General features: G+C 35.4%; 2 protein-coding genes, 1 long non-coding RNA gene and 1 other non-coding gene across 8 annotated transcripts; 2 read left to right on the forward strand and 2 right to left on the reverse strand.

Annotated features, from left to right (window-relative positions):
• Positions 1–2,594: 2,594 nt before the first annotated feature.
• On the forward strand, positions 2,595–4,991 carry LOC105113933 (leucoanthocyanidin reductase-like). Its single transcript, XM_011010302.1, has 5 exons — positions 2,595–2,939; positions 3,041–3,181; positions 3,307–3,544; positions 4,119–4,322; positions 4,450–4,991. Exons 1-5 carry the CDS (start codon positions 2,736–2,738, stop codon positions 4,749–4,751), a joined length of 1,089 nt encoding a protein of 362 aa, XP_011008604.1. The 5' UTR covers positions 2,595–2,735; the 3' UTR covers positions 4,752–4,991.
• A 425-nt stretch (positions 4,992–5,416) lies between these two features.
• Positions 5,417–9,035, reverse strand: LOC105113916 (uncharacterized). Of its 4 annotated transcripts, XR_840044.1 has the most exons (6): positions 8,915–9,035; positions 8,685–8,730; positions 8,375–8,603; positions 8,081–8,269; positions 5,788–7,975; positions 5,417–5,675 (listed from the first exon to the last, which is right to left on the reverse strand). It is a non-coding gene; the product is annotated as an uncharacterized LOC105113916 (long non-coding RNA). The 4 variants fall into 4 exon arrangements; XR_840042.1 differs by having other exon boundaries at positions 5,788–8,269; positions 8,375–8,581; XR_840043.1 differs by having other exon boundaries at positions 5,943–8,269.
• A 76-nt stretch (positions 9,036–9,111) lies between these two features.
• Positions 9,112–9,185, forward strand: TRNAI-AAU (transfer RNA isoleucine (anticodon AAU)). The gene has a single exon. It is a non-coding gene; the product is annotated as a tRNA-Ile (tRNA).
• A 2,581-nt stretch (positions 9,186–11,766) lies between these two features.
• LOC105113939 (transcription factor bHLH30) lies at positions 11,767–15,424 on the reverse strand. Of its 2 annotated transcripts, XM_011010320.1 has the most exons (3): positions 14,926–15,424; positions 14,138–14,810; positions 11,767–13,207 (listed from the first exon to the last, which is right to left on the reverse strand). In XM_011010320.1, exons 2-3 carry the CDS (start codon positions 14,717–14,719, stop codon positions 12,713–12,715), a joined length of 1,077 nt encoding a protein of 358 aa, XP_011008622.1. In that variant the 5' UTR covers positions 14,720–14,810; positions 14,926–15,424; the 3' UTR covers positions 11,767–12,712. The 2 variants fall into 2 exon arrangements, with proteins under 2 accessions (XP_011008622.1, XP_011008616.1); XM_011010314.1 differs by having other exon boundaries at positions 14,138–15,424.
• Positions 15,425–16,899: the final 1,475 nt, after the last annotated feature.

Raw genomic sequence — 16,899 nt, forward strand, 5'->3', positions numbered from 1 at the left:
CAACTTGCACGTATCATAATTAATTTTATTTTGTCTGATTATTTTCATCAACTACTTTTATTGTGCGTGGTTCGAGATGACTACTATTTTGCGTTGTTTTTCTTTTTTTTTAAAAAAAAAAATCGTTATGTCTTGCTAGCTTTTTAAAACCCGCCTTGGTATGCAGAAAGATATCAAGTTAAATTTTAATGCGTGCCTAATCAAATGCGTAGTTTTTTTTAGATTAACGTGAGTGTTCGGGCCAGCTTTCACGCATCACGACTAATCTTATTTTATCTAATTATTTTCATCAGCTACTTTTATTGCGCGTGGTTCGAGACGACTATCATCTTGCGTTGTTTTTTTTTTTAAAAAAAAAAAATTCATTATATCTTGCTAGCTTTTTAAAACCCGACAGAAAGATATCAAGTTAAATTTTAATGCGTGTTATTATAGTACTTGTTGGTTTTCAAAATAATATCTATATAAAAAATAATTTAAAGTAAAAATAAAATTTAAAATTTTTAAGTTGGGATAAAAAATAAATATGCTTTCAATACTTGTTTGAAAGCATGATAAATGATATTTTTTAATATGTTTTTGGTTTAAAATGCATATAAATGTTTTTTAATTTATTTTTAATATTAACATGTTAAAATAATACATTAAATTTTTTTAAAAAATTAATTAATTGCACTACCACACATACCATTAATAGAAAAACCATGTTTTGATTTTAATGGAGTCATCGTGATTACATAATCGACAAAGTTGCGGAGAATTTGATTTCAAGTAATTTTATACGTGAACAGCAACTTACTAGTCAGACTACAGAGCATGAAATTATATAAAATTACATTAATTAATTATTTGCCTGTCATCACTTGTCCTCACCGGGAATTTGGTCCTTAAGCACCTGGAATTCCCCTTTTCACGGAGACTAAGGAAGAACCCCCTCGGTGAGCAGCCGCGGCTGTTTACGGCATATTTTTAAGGATGATTATGGTTATTTTTTTAAATGATTTTTATGTTAAAATATATTTAAATAATATTTTTTTAAAAAATTATTTTTAAAACCAATATATAAAAATAATTCAAAATATATAAAAACCAGTATATAAAAATAATTCAAAATATATAAAAAATTATTTTTAAAAAAAATATTATTTTTACCGCTTTTCCAAATATTCTCGAATATCACAATGCTTTTTGTCATTATTGTTTAATTATGTTATTGAAAATTTTTATTTTTATTTTATATTATTTTAATGTATTAATATTTAAAAAATAATTTTAAAAATAAAATAAAAATATCATTTTAATATACTCTTAAACAACAACCACCTAAAAAATAGAAAAAAAAATTATAATATTTCTCGTTGTCGTAGATAGCTATAGAATCACCAACCAGTCTTGGTTGAAAACAACTGTCCACGAAACTGACAAACGAGGAAATTTAAGGACAAAATAATACATGGCAACAAGTTAAATATCATGCTATCCAGAGCAATATTTTATTGGCATGGGGAGCATATAGTATTTTATTTCCAAAGGAAGTTTATTCGCACTTTTCCCAGCTGAAAAGGAAAGAAAACCCGAAGAAAACGAACATCCTCGAAATGGCATTAACAGCTAGTAAAAGGCCTCATCGCTATGGAATGTACAAAAATAAAATAAAATCAGAGAAGATAAAAACTTAATGACTAGGATTGTCTTTAATTCCTTAATTAGTTCCAACATGGATGGTTTGTCTGTCTTGGACTAAATAAAAAAGACGGTTTCAACTAATTTCTGTCATAGATAAAATGATTCCATGATGATTGCCACGTAAACAAAAAAAAAGAAACAGTTTGCTGTAAAATGTCAAGGGAAAATCACTAGCAGCCTCAGCGACAATAGTTAGTGAGTGATTAGAGATTAGTAAGAATTATTACCAGTGGATTAGAAACTAGTTACAGCATTGTAATGATACTTCACTTTTACTTAAAACCTGACAAGTTTTTTTTTTTTTCGCAATTTCGTCGTTGAAGCCTTTGATTGGTTCTAAACTCTGCTCTCAGTGATTGCCTGAAAGAAACGTACGATTCCATGACCGAGGGCTGGCGTCCACCTGCACCAGATCACTCCATGCACATGTTTCGCTACCAGTCAAGATGAGATGATGACTCATGAGCTAATAGTCAACCATGCTTCGAGGATGCTGATGGGCCTCGGTGGGATGCCTGCCATCATTTGAAAAGTCAGCTGGCACCTTTTTTGGCAAATATTGTTATTTTTTATTTTAAATTATTTTTTATATAATGATATCAAAAATAAATTTCTAAAAATAAAAATTACTGTTTTAATATATTTCTAAATAAAAAAATAATATATATATATTTTTTATTTTTTAAAATTTATTTTTAATATCATCAAATAAAAAAAACTACCCACAATATTCCTTAAAAAAACAGGCTACGGTTGACGGTTGAGTAGTAGCTGAACCAAAGATTCCAAGAAAACAGGAATTTTTAATTATATTACCAGGCCTTTTTTTAAATATAAAAAAATAGAGCCCCGGCAGCTACTTCCCTGTATATAAATATATCATAGGAGGTGCAATCCCATGTCACAACATTGACAGACTCTTTGTTTATCAGAGACCAGGAACTCCTTTCTGTGTTTCTCTACAGGGGCCATTTTTAACCCTTCTTTTATGTTTATAAATCTCTGATAGGCAAAAAAAAGAGAGATTATTTATATAAAAAGAAGCAAGCATGACTGTTTCAGCAGTTTCCCCTACAATCAAGAGTCGAGTCCTCATTGCCGGAGCAACCGGTTTTATCGGTCACTTCGTGGCCGAAGCCAGCTTAGACTCCGATCGAACAACCTATGTTCTTGTCCGGCCAGGTGTTGCTACATGCCCTTCTAAGGCCGAAGTTCTCCGATCTCTTCATGACAAGGGAGCCATCATCTTGCAGGTATGTCTCATAGGTTCAATTTAAAGTGAAAAGATATTAAATTTCTTTGATTAATTAATTATCTTATACCTATCTGCTTATTTTTCTTCCTTTGATCACAGGGGCTGATCAGTGACAGGAAAAACATGGAGAAAATACTTAAAGTTCACGAGATTGATGTTGTAATATCAGCAGTAGGAGGGGACAATGTACTGGACCAGCTTGCCCTGGTAGAAGCTATCAAGGCCGTCGGCACCATCAAGGTAGAAATAATGTTTATCTAAGGTGATCCAGTTTTCATTATGATATATAGAATAAAAATAATTTCGAGAGAGGAAAATATAAGGAGTCAAATTCATTACTAATCGGGTGTTTATTCATGTTGCAGAGATTTTTGCCATCAGAATTTGGGCATGATGTGGTGAGGGCTAATCCAGTGGAGCCAGGGCTGCAAATGTACAAAGAGAAACGTGAAATTAGACGGTTGGTCGAGGAGTATGGCATTCCCTACACCTATATCTGTTGCAATTCAATTGCTTCTTGGCCTTACTATGATAACAAACACCCTGCTCATGCTCTGCCTCCTTTGGAACACTTCAAGATCTACGGAGATGGCACCGTTAAAGGTACGTCGGTCTGCAACTTCTGTTTTTCCGGCCACCGGAATGGATTTAGTTTCCTTTCTTGGCGAGGATATTCTGACGACTAATATAGAACAGCTAAAAAAGCCTCGCCTAACTTATCATTAAAGACAATAACAACAATAAAAAAATCTTCTATGACTTGTCATCAATAATCTCAAAACCATATCTTAAGGAAACTATCTATTCCCTGATGCACGGATACATACAAGTAGATTCAAAATCTTACTACGTTTCTTCAGATCTGCAATGATAATATGAAAAATATATTCACTTATCAGTCAAATTAAACCCTCATGAGTTGTGACGTGATGGGAGCAAAAACGTAACAATGATGTTATTTATGTGAGAGCTCACGAGATTTTCTATGGAGCTTGGCAAAATGCAATTACCCACTTTTCGTGAAATAAGCGAGAAAAAAATGATAAATAGAATTTGACTAAGAGCTTGTAATGGAAAAAAATAAATCTAATAATTGTAGTGGATTTCATGAAAAGAAAATACGGGGGCTTGTATTCAGTAATGAAATAAGAATAACTATCTATCATGATTCATGCAGCTTACTTTGTTGCTGGCACTGATATTGGGAAATTCACAATGAAAACTGTGGATGATGTGAGAACTATCAACAAGTCAGTCCATTTTCGACCTTCCAACAATTTCTATAACATGAATGAGCTTGCTTCTTTGTGGGAAAAGAAAATTGGAAGAACCCTCCCTCGAGTTACAGTCACTGAACATGACCTCCTTGCTATTGCTGCAGGTCTTTCTTCTAATTTTCTATTTCTTAATTTCCATGATCTTATTAGCATATACATATTTAATTTTAAATATTACAAGTAACAAAATGGCGCTGGAAGTTATTATTATTATTTTTTTTCATTTGACAGAGAATATCATACCAGAAAGTGTAGTTGCATCATTCACACACGATATATTCATCAAGGGTTGTCAGTTTAATTTTTCAATCAATGGCCTTGATGATGTTGAAGTGGGAACTCTATATCCTGATGAACCTTTCCGTACCTTGGATGAATGTTTCAATGATTTTGCTCTCAAATTGAAGGACAGCAATAAGGATGTAGGCAGCAATGGAAATGCTACTCCAAATCATGTGATTGAATCGCTGGCTATATCAGAGCCCCGTGTTTGTTTGTGTGACGAAAAGATCAGTCTTTTTGCTGGAATATAGGGTCTTGTAGAAGAATGGCAGAGACACTTGTGTGTGGAGAGAAGTGATTCAATAATGTTGTGCGTCAATACCCTTTGGTTGTCTGTTTCACCTGGATTTCCCATGATTTGCTCAAACAGTAATGGTTTAACCTCTATTTACCTATTATTATCTTATATCCATGTGGCATGGCATTCAAATGATGTAGTGGGTCAGATCAGGTGATTTTTTATAGATAAATTGGCATGCTCTGTTGGTTTTTTCAAAGTGTAATTTCTGTCATTTTGGGGCAGCAACTGGCACACAAAAACATAAACTGACAAGGATTCGAGTCTCCTTGTAACCCCAGGTTAAAAAAAAAGAGAGTAAAATTTCTCCTCGAAACAACGTTTTTCCCAACTCATCAAATATCCTTTAAACGAGCATACAGGCAGTGCAGGAGTGAAATCTGCAGGTGAGTTTTCAATTGCTGTGCCATTCACCTGAATGCAATTGCAGAAAACTAGACGGACCAAAAACTGAATAATACTCGATGCACATGAATCATGATCTATGCTTTTCGTGATTTATTTCTGGTGATGATTTTCAGTTGGAGATGTTACAGCTAAAACAACTACATGCATTCAGACATACATACGGCATCCATTTGGAGCACCATATACCACACCCAAAAACAAGAAAAAGGCTATAAAAAATGTGCTTTCATAGCTCATCAAATCTGTCAGAATATTTACAGTTCCTGGAAAATGATACAAAACTACTGTGACATGGGAATCGAAGACGCCAAAATTGTAGATTCTCAGTGCGTGCTCCATCTAAAACCACAAGCAGCAAGGGATCTTTCCTTCACATATACACATGTCATGGATACAATTGGAACTACACATCATATACAGACAACTGCACCTCATTGGTGACGAGGTAGATTGGGCAACTTTTACTCTTCTGCAGCAAGTGGTGAACACAAATTCAAGAAGATATTAACAAAAGGAATAAATACATATAAACAGGTTTTTCATTCTTTTTTTTTTTAACAAGCAATACAGAGTTCTTTTACCTGTGCAAGGCATGAATAACAATTTTGAAGGCAAAGCTTCACCCTCAATGAAAAGCTTTCTCATCAATAAACTTAGTTCTTTTATTTTTCATTCAGAGAAGTGTACTGTTTGAAGTATCAGCAAATATTGGTAAGAGAAAGGTGGATCCCCATACCTGAAAAGGGCACGGTGCCTGCATGGAAGCAGGACCACATTAATTTGTCCTTTGAAACAAATTCTACATAGAATTTTGTCCTGATAGATTCATTAAATCAGCACAGGGAAAGCCATAATACAGCATTGAGAGCATGAATGGCATCACAAAGATTAGTGTGAGCATAGAAGACAACTAGGCTGTTCTGAAAACTAATTGAAGCCTTTTATACTTCTGGCTAAATTCTATAATTTCTGTTTGCTCAATGAGTAAAGCTTGTAATCTCCGAATATGATGATAAAAAAGAAATGAGGAGTTAAAGTTGTATTTTTTATGAAGAAAGAGCAGAATTAAGTTGCAGAGTGTGGATAGATACAAACAATCTAAAACTTGGGCCTTGTTGAACAGGCAAAACTGTTTGAACCTCATGAACAAGTTCAGATTTGGGCTGCTTCTTCACAATTTCTGCTGGGAAGGTGTTGTAGCTGAGTAATAAAGATAGAAGGAATGGTTATAAAAGTTATAACTTGCAATAACTTCTGTGATCTACAAAGAAAGTATGCACAGTATGTACAGTGCACTATATTAATTATCTACTGGAAGCACAAATTATATTAAGAAATTGCAAGGCAAGATAGCTTCTCTAGTGAGAAAAGGCACCGGCCTTTATATGGATGTCAGTCAAGAGTGACCAGCATTTAGTTAGGGGTGACCTGAACGCTGGCAGCTCATGGCTGACATTAGGCCAAGCCAATTTTCCATGGTCAAACAGTGCTTGTGACCGAATGTCAGTTGACATCTGGTTGAATCTGAACTAGTATAAAGGCGGTGCCTTCAAAACTTTGGCAAAGGGCAGTGCAGAATTTGCCTGCATGGAAAATGCACTCATGGTTTTAGTCACAGTTGCAAGTGTAATTTTGAAGGTGTCACATAATGGTCACAAAGAATGATTGACAGGGCTTGGGTAGTTGTGGGACGACTATACCTGCGGTGGTGGTTTGGTATGGGAAGGGACAACCCTCCCAGCCACCCACCCCCCACCATACACATTATTCACCACCAAGCTCCGCAACCACACGTTGACAGATTTTAGCAAATTGTCTTCTACATACAGATTTTAAATGGTTTTACTACAAATGGCAACAACAAACCTTTAATCGAATAAATACCTCGTATGAATGAAAAATGCGGTGTGTGTTATCTTAGTATGTGATCAGCATTTTAGTAATCTAGCATAATAATGCACAAAAGAAGAGATTGTAGCAATCTTTAGTAAGAAAAAACCCTTAAAAGATTTGAATATTTTCGAGTGTAATGGTGTGATTCCAGGATCATGGCCCCGTAACACCAGATGATGGAATGGGACCTTCCAATCCTATTGCGCCACAGATGAAAGCATTCATTACCATAGCATAATACAGAGCACTGATACCAAAAGTCGATTGGTTGGACCAACATATCCTTTGACATACCAATGCACATTTTGAAACCTTGAAAGGCCGGAAGAGGAAAAGACCCGTGAGAGTAGGAGTTAGAATTTAACTGCCTAGCAAACCCTTAAAAGTTAAAACACTGTAAGTGCTCTCGACATTTAACTAGCCAGCAACAAGAGAATGTATGCAACAGATATCTTCTGTACTCCTCGTGACTGTGCTGTTCATAAAACAATTGCTAATGCAATTTCTCCTCATTCTTTTTGCATATTTCACGACCATATCCTCCATTATCTCGAGATATGTGTGTGCATGTCCAGTTTGTTCATGTTATACAAAGTGTGTCCCGTTTATGATGCCACTCTGAATATATTAAATGGGGTTTCAATGATTTCATCTCAAGACCTATAAGGTAAAAGGAAGGACAGGCAATAATGGACATAGATGTCCTTGGAAACTTCAGAGAAATTATTATGCCTCTCTGGTTGCGCCAATGAATGTAAAAAATTCTATTAAAAAGACACTAGAGTAGCATAGAAAACATACCCTGAACCTCCAGCACAATAAATTCTAGCCCACTCCTTCCCACTACCTTCATCGATTGACCATCACCCGAGTAACCTGTCATAAGCAATGATTACTGCTTCATAAATCCAGCAATTCAGTGCTGGCAATTACTGGTTCACCGGGCCATTCAAATTTTATGTGCACCAAGAAAAACCTTACCTGGATCCATTGTGCAAAAATCCAAAATAATCTTGAGCATTTGATGTGACGGCAAAGTATCTACCAGAACAAGCTCCACTGTTTAGTTTTCTCCACCAATCTATATACAGCAAAACCCCAGCTCCTTGGATCAAAAAAGGTGGAGCAAAGGATTAGACATGGAATATGTTCAGCACCAGGTGATGTTCCCTGAAAATGAAGGGGATAAAAAATAAAGATGATTTTAATGCGAGCCTAACTTGGACAAATTAGGATGATAATACATCACAAGGCACACTTCAACACCTATAGTACCTCCAAGCGCATGAAAAGCAAGATCTGGAAACCAATAACAGGAGCTTTCATAAGTGTCCACCGATGTCCTGAGGGCTGCATATTCCATTGATCTGATGCTCTTCTTCATGATGAACTTGGTCCTCCATTAAAAGAAATCAAGAATGCTTATGAATTACTTGATTATACCACTTTGTGCAGACTAGAAAGGCAAAGCGCTCTGCAATGCTGTAAGGAGAGTCGTTCGATTCTTACAACAAGCAATAACATGAAAAATCAATACCAACTTCAAACTATTGAGGTTTCTGTAAATAGAAAGGGGTGATGATACCTGTAATTTGAAACCAAGTCCCACCAACCAAGAACTACCAAATCACCTGCAAGTAGCAAACACAATTTCATAAAAAAATGAATACAACACAACATGGCAGAACTTCTGTGCTTTCTTCATCTCCAATCATTAAAGCTCTACACGTCCTAAAACACAAAATCATGAAAAAGAAGAAGAAGAAGAAAATGCTTACTAAGTAAAAAGAAGAAGAAGAAGAAGAAAATGCTTACTAAGGGTTACTTCTGTGCGTGTGAGTGGCTCAAACTACAACTTGGAGCAACATTATAATTCGATCCCGGAATCAACTCGTCCCATGCGGATGATCAGATCCTTTCACCGCCGAAGCACCTCCCCCTCAAATGTGACTGCCATATGGTTGATTAAATGACCGTGTCATTTTTATTATGTATATATATAACCGCTACATGGCCTTTTAGCTCAGTTGGTTAGAGCGTCGTGCTAATAACGCGAAGGTCGCAGGTTCGAAACCTGCAAGGGCCATGGTTAACTATTTTCAATTTTTACCTTACTCTGGTGGGCAAGCTATTCCAAAACAAACAGAACAGGGCTCCAAGTACAACCTGGGTCTTCTGAACGCATCTCGTTTGTAGTGAGAAATAAGTGTACAGGTATATTTGTTTTTGTATTTAAAAAATATATTTTTAAATTTTAAATTATTTTAAAATACTGATTTTTTTTTGTATTTAAAAAATATATTTTAAAATTTTAAATTATTTTAAAATACTGATTTTAAAAATATTTTTTTGAAAAGAATATTATTTTAATATATTTCTAAATAAAAAATATTTTAAAAAATAATTAATACAGTAATTCTAAAATGAGATTGGTAACCCCAAGTCATTTTATCTCCATAACACTTCATGATCTCCTCTTAATTTATTCATATTCATGTGCAGATCCGAAACTCTATTTGTAGCAGGTTATCTAAAAAAGAATTAATACTAGTGGATTAAACTTCTGTTCACATCTACAATAATAAGATTTACAAGCGAGGAGGTTTAACCCTAATTAGTCGTTAGTGTTATCAAAATCGCATTTTAACTTATAAAACGTGCGTTGTTTAATTCTTATAAGCTTGGACGATTGGATCGCTAATCTACAATTTTGGACCATCAAGCCATGGAAATGGAAGTATAACCAGTTGTTATGTTGATGTTTTGCAAGTGTCTTTGCCTGTACACTGTCTTCCCACCATTGACTTGATTTTCTTTTTAATATGCAAAGCCTATGTTCCTGTTTGTTTAACACTTGGATTGGTAGGGGCTAGTTCCCTTGAACATGCAGGTAATGTTTACCCTCCAAATGCCAACAAGTAGATAGTTAAATTAATTTAACCTCCCATTCCTTTTCTTTTCTTTTTTTTCATTCTCAAAAACCATATCTAATTAATAATTTGATCACGGCTAGTATGGTAGTTATTCTCTCTTTTTTACTAACAATTTACCCCTCAACTTATTAACAGACTAAATATCCTAATTGAAAATAATTTTTTACACTTTAAAGAATTATTCTTGTGATAATTATTTATGTTATTGCTGTTTAAATTGGATAATCCGGCTCTTGCCTCCACGAGAATTAAGGCCTAAAGGCATTTTCATTGGTAAAAGTTATTTGAAAGAGCTAAATATAGAATTTTGAATAGTATAATTTAGATTTTTTTTTAATCATGCTGTACTTCAATGGAAAATGGTTTTTTAACGAGCTAGTTTATGTTTTACATAAAATGAAGAAAGAGAAAGGAAGAATTACAAAACAGTTAAAAATTTCCATTATTTTATAACTTTCCTCAAAAAACACAGAAATGCATTTTTATTTTTGACAAAGAAAATTTTATATATTCCATATATTAATTCCATTGAAGACCCAAAATTAATAAGAAAAAAGCCATTTTAATAGTTAATTTTTTTGGTTGTTCATAAATAGCTATCTCGTTAGAGATGCTCGATCGGGGGGCTATCATGCCATCTTTAAAACCTCCAAGGTTGAATAATCTAACTTCTTATGTTGAAATATGGATCAGACCCATAGCATTTTACTTCGTGAAAAAGCCAGTTTCCACACAGCTGCAAAACAACATTGGTGCATATGGGTTAGATTTTTATTTATAATTATATTAAATGTGTTATATACATCATAATTTAGTCACATACAAAAACGAGAAAATTTACACTAACACCATTTCACAAAAGTGCCCGTATATAGAGATGTGGAGGGTTCTCTGAAAAAGAAATCTAATTATACTTACAAAACATGCTTCAATTCTGATAGTGTATAAAAAGTGGATTTGGTTAATTTTGATATATATAATAGTGAATTTAGTTTAGTAAGAGAACATGACCTGATAAATCTCTCTCTCAATCTCTCTAAACTCTTCTAGCATGCAATTTTATGTTGCTTAAGCTTCTTTCTATAGTTTTATGGATCCCCATATGATTTATGTTTTTTTTTAAAAAAAAATATGTTTTTAAGCTCTGATTCATGCAGTTTTTTAAATATGTTTTTAAGCTCTGATTCATGCAGCGGGGATATCTTCTAATAAGTTGTTTCCCTTTCTCTCTTCAAAGTGACATTTTTCCCCCCTTTTGTGTTTATCTCTTTTAAGCGTGAGATTTACCGTGTTTATGAAAAAAATCAATTAAAAGAAACATTAAGTAATTTATAGGACTGAAATCTCTTAACCATCGATACCCAAATAATGACTTAGATTTCACAGATGATAAATCATACATAAGGGGAACCAACCCAACAAAATTATAACGGTATGTAACTATTATTTTTGCATGCCTTGCTTATTAGGGCAATGATTCTTGAGCTATGCATATTTTCGCTAGTAATGCTCATATAGAAGATTCGAAATTATAATATTTGAAACTGAAACTCTATACATGTAGACTAACACTCTAACGTCATATAGACTCTTTGATATTGGATGTGGTAGCAGAAGTTATAGAAAAGGGAGGCAACAAAAACTCTCCACATTAATTCCTTCATTACCCATTCAAGTAGTTGAGCTTAGCCATAATTGGGCAAACCATTCGACCATTGTAACTAGCACAAGTAATTTCATAAACTTCCTTAAATTAACGACAACAGTTAAAGAGTTGAAAGAAAAACACAGTAGGAGAAGATAGATGGAAGTCAAACACGTTAGTATTACGTACCAAGTGTATGTACTTTCCCTACATATATGGCTAAATGATAAGTTCATTAACTTACTATCCATCTTGTAACCCACAGGACATGAATGCCGCACTAGGGTTTTTCAATTTTTTCTGTTTTATTTTCCCTTCCCCTTGAGAAATTTAAACAAGATCGGGGGAAGACTGATGCAACAATGTACTGACAGGAAGAAGAAAGAGGTTGTGGTGGCTGTCAGGAGGCACGTACGTAGAGCAGGGCGGGAAAAATATCGTCACCTATCATATATATATATATATATATATATATGACGATCCATATATTCCACGAAACTGACGACAGAAAGAAAGAATATAAACTAGCTAATATAATTTGTCAGCAAGCAAAAGATCTTTTTCGTTGGAAGAGAAACCTTATATTGAATCCTAACAAGGAAAAATATATATATATGGACCATATATAGCTTCCTTTGATCCCATGGTTTGAATACAACTTTGAGTGCATGCATCCTCCTCTCTGCCAATATTTTCTTTGTTGGCTAGTGCTTGCCCTTCTCGATCCTCTCTGTGTGATTTCTCTCCCATTCCTTTTTCTCAGCAGAACCACCCGACAGCAAAATGGGAGGGTAACCCCACCAAGTACGTACCAATTAACCCATATAATCCACGCTCTCTTTAATTCTCTCGCTATCTACCGATACTATATTTTGTAGTGATGTAAGTCCAAAAACACACACCAATATACCATCATTGCCTTCTTTGTTAACTGGCAAAAACTACACCAAACACACCAAAAAAAACACACCCACAAGCAAAGAAAAAAAGAAGGGAGAGGCATTAGAGGAGTAAGGTACTGATCTCTTAGTAAAATTATAGAGACCTGTGCTGCTGCTGCTGTTGTTGTTCAAGAAGATTGATATTGGTTCTCTGTCTCTTAACACTTCCCGAGGAAGACTCATCACCTCCAGTCTTCTCCATAACTGCTTTCAATGCTTCCTGAATCGAACTTATAGAATATTGTAGTGGTTCCTGCTGCTGATGTTGATCATTGCTATCACTTGATGAATCTTCTTCACCACTAATAAACAAAACATTCTTTACACGTCCACCAAGTGTTGTGATCTCAGCTTTTAATGTTCTTAAACGTAAAGCTTTCAAGGTCTTTATTAGATCAGGCAAGAGATCAGGCCTGTCTTCACAGCAAAGTGATGCTTTGATCACAAACTTACCATCTTCATCAGCCGTATCCACTGTTAGCTCATCCATTTCTGTTGGTACTGGACTTGTTTCAGCTATCAAAGTAGTCTGGCGTTTAAGCTCTTTAACATGTTGGATCACTTCTGCTAGCAGTGAAGCTTTGTCTGTCTGTGACAAGCAAGGGAACATAATCAGATGTTTCATGCATGGTAACGTTGGTACTCATCAAAAACAAACAAAAAATTAAAGCACGAAATCAAGCTATAATTAACGATCTTTTGTATGTTAAAAGAGAAAGTAGTAAAAATAAATTATTACATGCAAAAACTGTCTTTCGGTGTTCGAAAAGAAGAGATGTGGATATGAAGTTTTTATTCTCTTAGGATGATTCAGGCAGGCATGAAAGTAGGTTTTTCTAATGGTGGGGTTTTGGAAGAGGATTAGGGCACGGGCTATCTATAAGTGACTGACAAGAATGCTAGTTTTGTCTGTCTTTATATCTTTTCATTCTCTACTTAATTACTTTGACTGGAAACCGGCAAGAAATTTCCATGGAAGCTTTTCAACTGCTCTTTTGTTCATCTTTATCATATCAATTTAGCGACATTAACGTTTATTCCCTTTTAGTTTTGCTTTTTCTTTCCTCGGAACTAGCGCAAGTCCCAGAAGCGGAATACACAGAGAAAAGAAAAAACAATAGTAGCAGTGTTCTAAAGATGAAAACAAAAGGATAAGCTAACCAAGAAAAAATGTAACTGCCTTTCTTATATCTAAAGTGAGTTCCACACGTTCTGGTGCGCATATTATCAGACCAGTCATCTAACTAGAATCTTTAGCAAGTTCGACAGAGATCTTCAAAAAAAAAAAACTACTATTAGTTGTACTGCAAAACAAACAGGAAATAGAAAATTGACATTCCATATTTCTGCATTTAATATAAATAAAGAGCATATAGTTTTATTTAAGGGTTTGATATATATATATATATATATATATAGAGAGAGAGAGAGAGAGAGAGATAGGGTCCGATATATCATCGTCAAAGTAACATTTTGCGTAGGTTTTCAAAATTTGACGATGATCCACTACGGCACTTACTTTGGTGGTGCTGGGTAGCAAACTGCGTAGCTTAGCTAGGTGGTTGTTGATTCTCTCTCTTCTTCTCCTCTCAGCTTCACTGTGACTCTTAGAAGCAGCAAGAGCCTTAGCATCCATAATTTCTTGAGCAGTCATCTTGCTCAACTCAGCTTGTAAACCGAAAGGAGCTGAACCGGGTTGAACCACCGGTCCAAGAGTGTCAGATATGATCCGAAGATGATCACTTGGGGTACCATCATAAGCAAACTGAAGGGAAGGAGCTCTTCTATTGAATAAACCCCCGTATGAGGATGGTACTGGAGGAGGGATAAGAAATGGGTCCTGATCACGAACTGGGTGGTTTGGCGTGAAGTGCGCCGGGTTGAAAGAGTGAACAGGGGGGAGAGGCCATGGTAAGATAGGTGAAACTTCAGGGAAAATAAATCCTGATCCTCTAGCTCCTCCATAGATATCACTGCTTTGTTGTTGTTGGTGCTGTTGCATTTGTTGGTGGTACTGTAGAAGTAGCTGCTCTTGGTAGTTTTGTAGGTTATGGATGGTGTGAGAACACTCTCCTTGATCTTCCTCTTTAAGTCCACACATATCGCTCTCCTTTTCACTCTATAGAGGAAGAAAAAAGATTGAGAATTCTATTGCTTTGAAGCATGTAATCATATGGGTCACTTCCTTGTTGCTGTGGAGATATAGGTTAAAGAGAAGATGGAGAGTAATGGGTTATATATACTTTCAATAGGGAGAGGAAGTGAAAGAGAAACAAGAAGCAAAAGATAACACAAGGAGAGACAGACCTTAATTATAACCTCTTTGATATTTTATGGTGTACTGAGATGGATCCTTTTCAGTGCTCTAAACTCTTATCTCTTGTGGTGGTGGAGAAGGTAAAAGAGAAGGTAAAAGAAAAGGCAAAGAAAGAAAGTTTCAGGCTTCTCTCTCTATCAAATGAATGAACCACTCAATATCTCTCACTTGGGCACGTTTTTTTTTTTTTTTTTTTTTTTTGAGGGCACAGGCTTTGTGAGAAGGATGTGGTGATGACCCTTTCTATCCTAAGCTTCAACTATATAAGCTTTTTTTTTCTTTGGTGCTTTGATGGTATCTTTTTGGTTCCTTTGTTGTTTTATGCTCTACTTCTGCGCTGATCTGCACCTCTCTTAACATTTTTCTCTCTCCCACCACTCTAAATATATAGTCTGTAAGTACTGCTAGTCTCCTTTCCTTTCTTCTTACGGCATTCTCTATTCATCCATCCATGTCTGTAGCTATCAGGGGTGGGGGTGGGGATATCTTTTTGTTTGTTTTATACACAAAGTATGTAATATATATATATATATATAGACACACACTCACCCCTCCAGCCCATGAAAAATACCATTGTTTGGTTGCTTTGTGATTGGTTCAAACTGTATTATTACACCCTGTGAGCGCAGTGAGAGAGAGTGGGGGGAGATGGGAAACACAAAAACAAACACAGTGAACACACAACACACAGATTGTCGACCGACCAAAAACCGAAAAGCCTGATAGTATCATCATGATAAAAGGCTTAGCTAGCTCTCTATATATAAACCCTTTGCTTTTTTTCATGATTTTTAATTTTTATGGAAATTAAACTTTACTACTAGCAGTACTACTCAATTAGCAGCAGTGATTTTTTAAGGCTATCCCACTTAATTTTCTGATTAATTACCTCGTTCGGTCAAGCCCCACGCCCTTCCATACCCTTCGCTATTTCCACCCCACCCTTTCTGCTTCCCCGAGGCCATGTAATCATTGTGTCTTGGAACACACTCCGCCTCTTTCTCTCTCTGTCTAGCTAGGTTTGCTCTCCACTCCATAAGGTTTTTGGTTTCAGTTGCATGTATTCATGGCTCTTACAGGTCCTTTTGGAATTTAGAGGTGGCCTTTTCAGTTTTGGTAGGTGTAGGAAAATATTAGACCGCCTGTATATTTTGATAGTGATCAATGGGGCCGGGTCAGGGTGGCTCCTTTTCACTTGGGCGTTTTGGAAAGAAAGTTTCTATAGCTATGACTTACGAGCTTCAATTCTCTCTTCTTACAGTCTTGAGTGGCTGCAGCTTCTTTTCCTTTTCATATACATATACAACGCATCCACATTACTGTTCTGTTTAAGAAAAAAAAAACAGTACCGTATATATATATTCATACTATAAGGATTTCAGTTCTGAGAAAATAATGCCAGCTGAAATAGTGCCTTTTCTTTTCTAGGTTTGATTTACATAAAGTCCATTATACATATAGGGAATCTCAGGCCTCGAGTTTGTTATAAACTAGCTAGTTGGATAAAAGATTTTGTTTGGCATTGCTGAGGCTACTCATGAGTTAGATGGTTTAATTTCTTTATTTTAATTCTGGAGGTGTATTGTTTGAGTGCGTGCTTGATATCATCACTGTCCATTGTCCAACATTAATCCCATCTTACGTCTCAAAATGCGATTTGTTTACTTGGAGTACAAAGATAGAACTTCGTAATTAGTTGTTGTTGGTAACATTTCTCAACTACAACTTTCGAATGCCAAAAGCACGATGGAATAATAGATGTTTCTAATCACTTTTGAGATGTGTAGGCACGGCTATCTAGATCAGCTTCTAATCACTCACTGTTGTCTTTATCCTGTGCCACGAGCTCTAATTTTTGCAGCCACTGGTTTCAGCTGGTTGGGCCTAAACAAGTTCAATACTTCTTTTGGACCATCATGGGTTCATGTAAAAAAGAGCACGAATGCAAACACAAAATGTAATGG

This window comes from Populus euphratica, unplaced genomic scaffold (assembly GCF_000495115.2).
Source record: "Populus euphratica unplaced genomic scaffold, PopEup_1.0 scaffold5.1, whole genome shotgun sequence".
Lineage (NCBI taxonomy): Eukaryota > Viridiplantae > Streptophyta > Magnoliopsida > Malpighiales > Salicaceae > Populus > Populus euphratica.